At 36.2% G+C, this 9,514-nt stretch overlaps 2 protein-coding genes across 2 annotated transcripts; one reads left to right on the top strand and one right to left on the bottom strand.

The window, feature by feature from the left end:
• Window positions 1-4,011: 4,011 nt before the first annotated feature.
• LOC122669734 (ethylene-responsive transcription factor ERF020-like) lies at window positions 4,012-4,644 on the top strand. The gene has a single exon (XM_043866575.1). The coding sequence runs from the start codon at window positions 4,028-4,030 to the stop codon at window positions 4,523-4,525; it is 498 nt and encodes a 165-aa protein (XP_043722510.1). The 5' UTR covers window positions 4,012-4,027; the 3' UTR covers window positions 4,526-4,644.
• Window positions 4,645-4,933: 289 nt separating this feature from the next.
• On the bottom strand, window positions 4,934-9,071 carry LOC122668271 (11-beta-hydroxysteroid dehydrogenase B-like). The gene is made up of 6 exons (XM_043864856.1): window positions 8,878-9,071; window positions 7,069-7,261; window positions 6,709-6,794; window positions 6,354-6,485; window positions 5,641-5,805; window positions 4,934-5,260 (listed from the first exon to the last, which is right to left on the bottom strand). The coding sequence occupies exons 1-6, from the start codon at window positions 9,058-9,060 to the stop codon at window positions 4,934-4,936; spliced, it is 1,086 nt and encodes a 361-aa protein (XP_043720791.1). The 5' UTR covers window positions 9,061-9,071.
• Between the last annotated feature and the right edge of the window lie 443 nt (window positions 9,072-9,514).

The following is a 9,514-nucleotide window of genomic DNA, read 5'->3' as shown; positions in this document are numbered from 1 at the left end:
TTCTTGACATATGTAGTACAGTGTAGTTCAAGGGTGGGATGTCGTCACTTAGCAAGCGCAATATCCAACGACGGTCTGAGCTCAATTCAGTCAGTTTTGTTATTTCTTCTTCTTGAGTTCAAACCATTGGATGTCGCATTTGTCAGGTGGTCACATCCCAACCTCGAACCGCACTTTTAGGGAATTTGAGAGGATTTTTTTTCCATTAGTCACCTTTAAAATCGATATGATATCAATACTGATCGGCTTGTCTGGATAAGTTTACCTTTGAATTTTAAAAAAAAAATCGATTTTTGTTATCGTTTATTCGTCCTATTTCACCGGTATGGTTTCGACACATTATCAGAATCGATGACTAATGATACCAATACGGATTGCTCAATACACAATCGATACCTCAAACTATGCCATCAAGTTCTTAATTATCAATTGCATTTTCTTTCTCACCATCTTTTTGTATTCAACAACTTAATGATTTTTTTTTCATCATAAAAGAAGTTGATAGATTTTGAATGGATTATCACTTTACCAGAGGATAAGGAGAAACTCAGTTGTGCTAGTATTGTAAGCAATTATTTAGTTTTTCTCATTGAAAGAAAGTGACTTTGGTCATATCGGGTAGTGTTGGCCCCACCCACACTAGGTGGGCCTACGGTTAAGGGACTCATTGTTGATAGTTGTCCATTTACTCAATTACCTGATGTAAGTGTCAAAATTTAGGCCGAACCAGTTAGATTGATCGAAACCATTTGATTCAGCTTCGATCGAATTGAACTAACTTTGCTGGTTCGATTTTGGGGTTGGGTTTTATGGAATTGGTAAAAATTGAAATCAAAATTGGACCAACTAATGTGTTGATCGAAAACCAAAAATTACGGATCAAATCCGATAAATTTTTTTTTTATCCTTTTGATTTAAATGGGCTCGATTGAACTCGATAGCAGCTTGATTACAAATCGATAACAGAAAACTTATAAGAAACCAGATCAGACTGAAATTGAAATTTCCTTAATGGTTTGGTTTCATGTTGGCCAACTGAAACCATACCAAATCGACCAATACAATTCAGGATTATATCTCATGACGATAGACCTTGTTAAGTTCATACCCAAATAGAGTAATTCCATTCCATCAGAAATTTAGCTAAGTGTGAAAAGGGGGACAGGAAGGGGACCAAGGTTTTAAAACTTGGAATCAGAAAAGGAATCGATCAGAGAGGATTCTAATCCGAATAAAAAATCTAAACTATTTTATGGTGAAATCTAATCGTATTAGGAATTAGGAATCGACCCATGAATCCGACGATTCAAGATGGATTACATAAAAATTTACTAAGAATCGGCTGATTCGGTTCCGATTCAAGAGGCAATGAGTAGGAGTAATGAAAATTGGGATCGATATCAGCCGATTTTGATTCGAATTTGCCGATTCACCAATCTAATTACCGATTCTTCCACCCCCAAAAAAAAAATATAAAAAAAAAATAAATAAATAAAAAAATCTAATTACCGATTCTTCAAAAGTTGAAGGGGACGGAGAGTTCCGAGGAAGGGAGGGGATCAAAGTGCGGTCAACGTGGCTTAGAGTGGCAGTGCGAAGAGATTGTAGGAGAAAGAGAATGACACATCAGACTATCAGAGCCAGTTGGAGGAAGCAATCAAGCATGACATGATTTGAGGACAGATAATGAAGAAGGTAATAAATTTACATTCTTAGCCCGTTTAACTGTTTAAATATCAGACACAAACTCATAAGGGGGTAAAAATTAAAAAATGTATGGTTATAAAACTGACGGTGGAAGATGATATTTTCTTTTAAATAACAAATTGATTGCTCGTAGATAAGTTTATTAATTTTTTAATATTTTTATTAAATAATTTTAGGGTGAACATTCTTTGTAGAGGAGTGTGGCTCCTGTATGCATGGGGTCAATGAGAGCACACATAAAAGCATCATGCGGCATATGATTTCTGCTTTTTATTAGGAGCAAGGTGATCATTTCGCCCCCACTATGTCTAAGCGTGGGCTATACACATTTACATAATTTATTACACTCTTGTACCCAGTGCACAAGGTTCTTGCCACTGTGAAGTCTGAGAACGGTCATAATGTACATGTTATTATTTTTTTAAGAAAAAAATAACCCTAATCGCTATTGTACTTACTCTAGACATAGCCCAATGCAAAAATACTGACACTATCCCTAGTCCTTTTTGCTTTTTAAAGAAATAGTATTGGTCTTTTCGTGTTGAATTGTGTCTGAATGTAGATACACACTCAAACACAGCACCCGTTAACATTCTTTCTCCCTTCTTTTAAATAACAGCTTGACAAGTCAGAACCATGTAGAGAAGCTTATCTCGAAGGATTCTAAGGGATTCCTTGCCCTTTTATCTGAGATATGAAGTTTTTTTTTTTTTTTTTTTTTTTATACTTGTGATAGGGGTTTGGAATGAGCGTGACATCAAGAAAGTAACATGTAAATGTTGATTATCAAATATTAGTAATCGTTTATTGGAGTAGACACGGGATTGGCAACTTGGGAAGACTAAAGTAGTGATCTATCTTTTCTTTTGTGGAGCTAAGCAAGATTTAATTCTTTTACCCTTTAATTTATTGGTTCAAATGTGCCACTCAAATAGAGATATAAACGGATTGGATTCAAATCAAATATTGCATTCATGGTTTGAGGTATCGGTATCAGATCGTTTGTATCTACATCGTTAGTCATCAATCCCAATGATGTGCCAATCCTATATCAATGGAACAATACGAATCAAGGGTAAAATATCCAATACGAGCCAATCTGTGCCAATTCATATTGGTATCGTATCGATTTCAAAGGTAACCAATTCCTTACCTAATATCATGCACTCAAACCATTATAGCACTATTCATTTACCAATTAGTTTTCAAACTAATTTGGATAGTTTCCGGAAACCGATTTAACTTTTTTTTTCTCCTAAACATATACGAACACGAATTGAAATGGATTTTTAACTAGCCATTTACATCCTTAGAGGAAATTGAATAGTGGAATCGTGAGTCTTGAGAGCAGCAGTCTGGTTCCCTACTCCCCTACACCCCCAAGGTGTATGTTGTATTACGATGACCTAACCAGAATTCGATGACTAAATTAGGCCCAATTGCCCAGCTAGATTTCGTGCCGTTGCCAATTTGGATAACATGACTTAGTCAATACACTTTAATTGCTTTCCCAATGAATTTCTAGCTCTAAACCCTGATCTTTGGTCATACTCTACCTTTTTATCTTAAAAAAAAAAAAAAAAAAAAAAGTCATACTCCACCTGCCCTAATCCCTAGGGAAGGCAATGGAACCTTATTAGCCCGCCACTATAAGCCCTGTAGGCAAGTTGGGAACTGGTCAAAACCTAGCCCCACCTTGACCTGACCCTATTGGTTAAGATTTTTGGTTCGGCGTTAATACAGAATTAATAAAGATATAGTGTTTCAAAATCCAACTTCCAGGATTGAACGGATAAGAGTTTAATAATAACTGTAATTACCAACGTGGTCCCTACATTATGCCAAACCAAAATAATCCAACTTTAAATGACCGACTTTTATTATTAAAAATTAGGTCAGTAGATCGGGTTATTAAAGTTAGGTCGGTTTATCGGATGAGATCTGACTACTTTAAAGTTTAAACTTGTGAAAGGCGATAATAAACCAGGTCGGATCTCGGATTGAAACCGACCCACCTATGGATGCCGACTACATAAACATGTTTGGAAAAAAAATGGTATATTAAAATATGTCATTTCCACATCATGAGTCCAACGCGCTTCCGTAGAAAAAAAAAAAAAAGTTCTCTTTCCACTTGGAACGTTTCCCTTCAAAATGTGCAGTTGAAAGGACGCTTACGTGGCCATTTCCATTTGACCTTCATTGTGGTCAACCCTGCATTTCAAAATTAAAATCAGTCAAACTCTGACTTTTTATATTCTCAACTTATATATATTCATTCTCTTCTTCACTCCATTCTCACATTATCAGATTTCTAGAGATGAATTGCTCAAAAGAAGAAGGTAGTTCTCATGGAGATGAAAAGAGGTACAAGGGTGTTCGTCGCCGGAAATGGGGGAAGTGGGTATCGGAAATTCGAGTTCCGGGCACTAGAGACCGGCTTTGGTTGGGCTCATATTCTAACCCAGAAGCTGCTGCCATTGCCTATGATACTGCAATGTTCTGTCTAAGAGGTCCTTCATCAGTAAATCATCTCAACTTCCCTATGTGTCTCCCTACCTTCCTCCAGACCGACATGTCTCCGAAGTCGATACAGAGAGCAGCGTCGAATGCTGCCATGGCTGTCGATTTCGAGCTTGCCAAAAGGGCTCCTGAGGGTGCTGATAACACTGTAAAAGAAGGTGAAGTGCAAGTTTTTCAAACTGAAATCTCTGAAGATACAGATGACATTGTTCCTGTCATGAATGAAGGAAGCTGCCTGAGAGAGGAGGAGAGCTTGAATATTTCTGTGGACGACATGGAAATATATCTTGGGTAGTTAACTTGGAGAGTATATAGATTTTGTTCCAGCACAGCTTCTTAGAACACTATGGTTTGGGTTCTATCTAGCTAGATGCTCTGTTTTTATCAAATTAAGATCCATCTCAACCAATCCAATCTTATATAGTTATTGACATGAAAATCAAATTAGAGATTAGATGGTATCTGTCTTACAATCTGATTGCCTTTGGATACTTTAGATTCAAATGTACTGAGAAATTTATTATCAAAGTAGCAAAAACAGAGTCTCACATATATACCTCCTGAGCTCAGCCAGAATTTATTAGAACTTGTCTGGAGAAACATACAAATCCGATACAAACACAACATCATTTGAATTCAGACTAAGCATTATGAGAATTTGAGGATACTGATCATGTTTTTGGCTAAAGGGCTATTACTCGAACTACCGCTGCTGCTGCTGAAGAGCAAATGAGGAGGTAGGAGGCCCAGTAATAAGCTTCCTTGGAGGAGAAGACTCTAAGAGAAGTCTTCCAGATCTTGGTGGGGAGCTCTCCAGAAGAGACCTTCCAGTGCCAATAAAGGAGGTTCTTCTTGGACTAATTGTTGTGAAGAGCAAATGAAATGTCCACACTAAGACATTAGGTGCAAACACTTTGAAAACCATAAAAACATCATGCCAACTGGGGAACTTTACGTATGGATCTCCTCGGCACGCACCGGCTACAATCATCCTTGCATACTCTTCCACATGCCCTCCGGTGACCGGCACCTATATCCAAAGAATATATTAGAACTCAATCTAAGGCTTTGAGTCCAGTAATAATGTACAGTAACTACACCCATCTAAATGAAGTCAATCCTGTAAGGCAAAATTAGTCCAGGGAATTATGCAACCTAACTATAAGCATGTTGATTCCAGACAATTTATTGATCTGATTCAAAGTGGCTCTGGTCATCTAATGGAGCAGAGTAATTCTGTGATAACTGTTCTGGACCGGGTTATACTAACCACTTCAGAATCAGACTAAATGTTTTGATGTTGTTCTTAGGGTGCCATGTCCCTGAGAACAAGGCATTGCAAGTCTTATTATGTGGTAGGGTTTTTGGCATTTTTTGAAGAACAATATAGACCATCAAACAATAACTTACTTCTCTTTCTTCCTTCCATTGCATCTCTGCACCTTCCTCTAGAGTGATCGTCCCTGTAGTCATCTCACTCCCTATCCAACCATGTGTTGCGATTGTTATTCCAACATCATCTTCCACTTCAAACCTCAATGTCTCATAGAAGTTGATTACAGCGGCTTTTGCTGCCTAATAATGGAAAATGAAGTGAAAGATAACACTGATTATTGCTATTCTATACAAAGTCGATCATAAAGATACAGACAAATTAGAAGAAAAAAAAGAGACAACCATTCTTATCATGTATTCTTTCTTAGGTTATCTTACTGTCAAGGAGACTTTTATACTCTGTGAAACATGCCCCCTTCAGGGGTTAATCTCCTTGTTCATCTAAACAAGTTTTCAATTAATTGAAAAGCAATATTTCTGTTGATTATTAATGTTAGGCCAGCTCATGGACTGGTCAGCTCTTCAATTTCTCCCCTATTATAGGTTTTATTAAATTGCTGATCATTGTAAACCTTTTTCCTGCCAAATCAATTTCAAAATCAAACTTGTAATCCTTTCCCTCATTTACAATGCAAAACAGATACAAAATTAAGCACCCTAATTATCATTAAGATGATTTTGAAACCTAGATTTAGGCAATCATAACAGAAAAACTTTATCAACTCAGAATAAAAGCAAACAAAACATGAAATTTACAATATGCTAAGATTCCACTTATCAGTACTTACAACATACAAGCTCATTCTTGGCATAGGTAACCAGGTCTCAATTGATGCATTAACAATTACTCGACCATGGGTTCGTCTTAGGAATGGAAGAGCCACATATGTTGGATATAAATTTCCCCAGAAATTAATGTCCTGAAATTTGAAAAAAAGAAATGTCAATAACATTGATGTATCAATGCTCTGGGGATCAGAAGAAAAGACAGCTTCCATGATATGATTGCAAAGCTTCTTAATATTTTGGTTAAATTCTGAAAATATGTACATAGTCAGGGGAAATACAGTAAATGGTAAAACTATCTATGGAAACCATAGCTATAACTGGCTACAATGTTACCATCATGTTTTGGATTCTCACCATGATAACAGGAAACACGGAAGTGTCGGTGGCTTCCTCGAAGTAGAATGTGTGTCCCAAGGTAGCTGCATTTACTAGATGATCAACTGTTCATTTGGAAACAACAATGGAGAAGACACATTTGAACAAAAATGAAAAAAGAAAAAAGGATTAGTTGAGTGTGCTCATTAACAAGTTTCTTAATTGAGGGGGAGAAAAATGAAAATAAACTTTACCCCTAAAAATAAAATCCAGTGAAAACAAACTTCTATTTGGGATTCTGATTCACCAACAACACCCAAAAAAACACAAAAAACAGAAAACCCTTCATTTAATCATTTATTGTTCTACTTAAAGAGTAAGATAAATGGTGAGTCTTACCACGACCAAAAAAGTTGATTGTTTCATCAATGAATCTTCTACAGTCCTCTTCCTTGACAACATCTGCTGCTATAACCATAACATGCCTTGCACCCAGGCGCCTTGCCTTCTCATTAATCCCCCAAAGTCGATTTTCTCTTCTAGCTACCAACACAAGATTAGCCCCCTTCTTTGCATATTCATAGGCAATTTGCTGCAATTATAAGCAATATTAATGTAAAACATGCATAATCTTCAAGATAATATAAATGCTTACATAGCATTTTCTTGTAAGCAATATTTCTAAAAATGGTAATATTTAGGAATAATCCCACAATGATTAAGTTTAGGATGTTGGTTGACTTCATATGCCATTTGCGCATCTCCACCTAACATCTTAAGCTTTTGGTTTTGTAAATGTAACATGGTATAAGCGGCCATATGTGCCATGTGTACCTAAAGATCGACTCTAAAGGTTACAAGTTTTAATGGCAGTGAATAACGCCACATATTTTTTTTCCCTAGTCTAATGGGTTAGCATAGACCATGATAATCTTTCCACAAAATGGGGATGCCCTTTTTTGTAATGGGTTAGCACTTAGCATAGACATTACAAGTAAACGAAAGTAACCAACTAAACCCAAAATTGACACATAATAAGACATGTTTAATGAATGGGCTATGTTTTTGGTCAACAATAATAAGTAATGACTTGAAATATTATACAAAATGACATGAGAATTAAAATTTTTTTTTTTTTGTTAAATAATTAAAAAACAATTAAAGTAAGGGCCATGTCTATATCAGGTTTGATTGGTTTAATATGAAAAATGAACTATTTTTTAGTGTTTCATTTCGGATAGGGATGTAAATGGATAACCGAAATCCGAATTCGAATCTGCATCCGCATCCGTATTTGTTTAGGGATATCTGTATATCCAAAAAATTACCCGAATACTTCGACTAAAATCCGTCTGAAAAAATATCCAAGTACTTAATAATAAAAAATTAAATAAATAATGATTATGAAGGTTTTTGAAAATTCAACAGGTTCTAGAATATGATGAAAAGAGAATCATGATCTAAGAGATATGGATTGAGAGGGAATTGTATTTGCTAGGGGGAGGAAGATCCGGGTTACACAAGACAAAAATGTAAATGTAAACGGATGGTCGAAAATCCAAATCCGTTTATAGGTATCCGTATTTGACCAGGGAACATCCGACTCTGATCACATCCGATCCGTTCACATCCCTAATTTCAGATGGAACAGAAATTGATCTGAGCCCCAAAATCCCGAGCAAACCCTAGCCCTTCATTTATGTATATTTTTTCAAATTCTTTTTTTTTTTTTTTTTTTTTTTTTGGGTTGTATTACCACCCAAACTCTCAACACCAAACGGTCTACAATTGGACCACAGCTGGTTGAGCCAAACAGTACTTTAAATCCAAGGATTCAAGTATCATACTCTATAAGAGAATATAAAACCTAAAAAGAACAGAGAATCTCTAGTGTTTTTGGTCTCAACATGAAGTGAACTGGAAGAAGAAATCAGTTTCCTTCTCTACCTCTTCTAGCTTCTACAGAAAAGGAGGAAGTGATCTGAATTTGACATATTGCATCATAACCTGCAGGTTTTTATTCTGAATGAAAATAAGCAGAGGATCATAAGATCTATTAAATTTATAGCTCACTGTTCATTCAAATTTCTAAGGGGAAAAGAAAAACTAAACCAAATTTATGAATTCCTAAACTTTTTTAATATCAAAGAGAAGACATGCCTTGGGGAGAAGAAGAAGAAAAATCTCTACTAGCTACTTTGAAATTACCTCTCCAATCCCAGAAGAAGCTCCAGTTATGATGACCACTTTGTCTAGCATGTTTTCAGTATAGAAGGTATGATAAAGCCTTTCACAAGCATCAATGAAACACAAGGTTGGCCATGAAAATGCTAGCATGAACAAGCTTGCTGGAGGCACCACTAGATTTAACAAAGAATTTAGAAGATCCATTGGTAGATAAGTGAGAAACTGTGAGATGATAGAGGTGGAAGGAAGTGTTTTGGGTGTGAGTTTTCTTATAAATGTTGTTTGGTGAGGAAGAAAAAGAGATAAGAATACAAGAGAGAGAGGAGTGATCAGAGAGGCTATATATGGCGTTTATTGCTCAACGTTCAACACCGAAGCCTCAATGCATGGAGAGTGAGGGCACGTGGAGATAGAAGTGATGAAGTTCTATCACAAGTGCCATCCATATTTGCCACCATTAAGGTCAGGTGTTGGGGCCAAGTGAGACCATGACATCATCTAAAAACAAACATTTTCCTGTCCTGTTCCAATTCATTTGGTCGTCACATAGGCCAACACTAACTTAATCTATGTAATTACTAATTACCTTCTAAACAACTATTTTGAGCTGCAATCATATTGTCTTATATGAATATAGGGAAGAGAATGACAAGTAGGG

This window comes from Telopea speciosissima, chromosome 7 (genome assembly GCF_018873765.1).
Source record: "Telopea speciosissima isolate NSW1024214 ecotype Mountain lineage chromosome 7, Tspe_v1, whole genome shotgun sequence".
NCBI lineage: Eukaryota > Viridiplantae > Streptophyta > Magnoliopsida > Proteales > Proteaceae > Telopea > Telopea speciosissima.
This window is presented reverse-complemented; position numbering and strand designations above follow the sequence as displayed.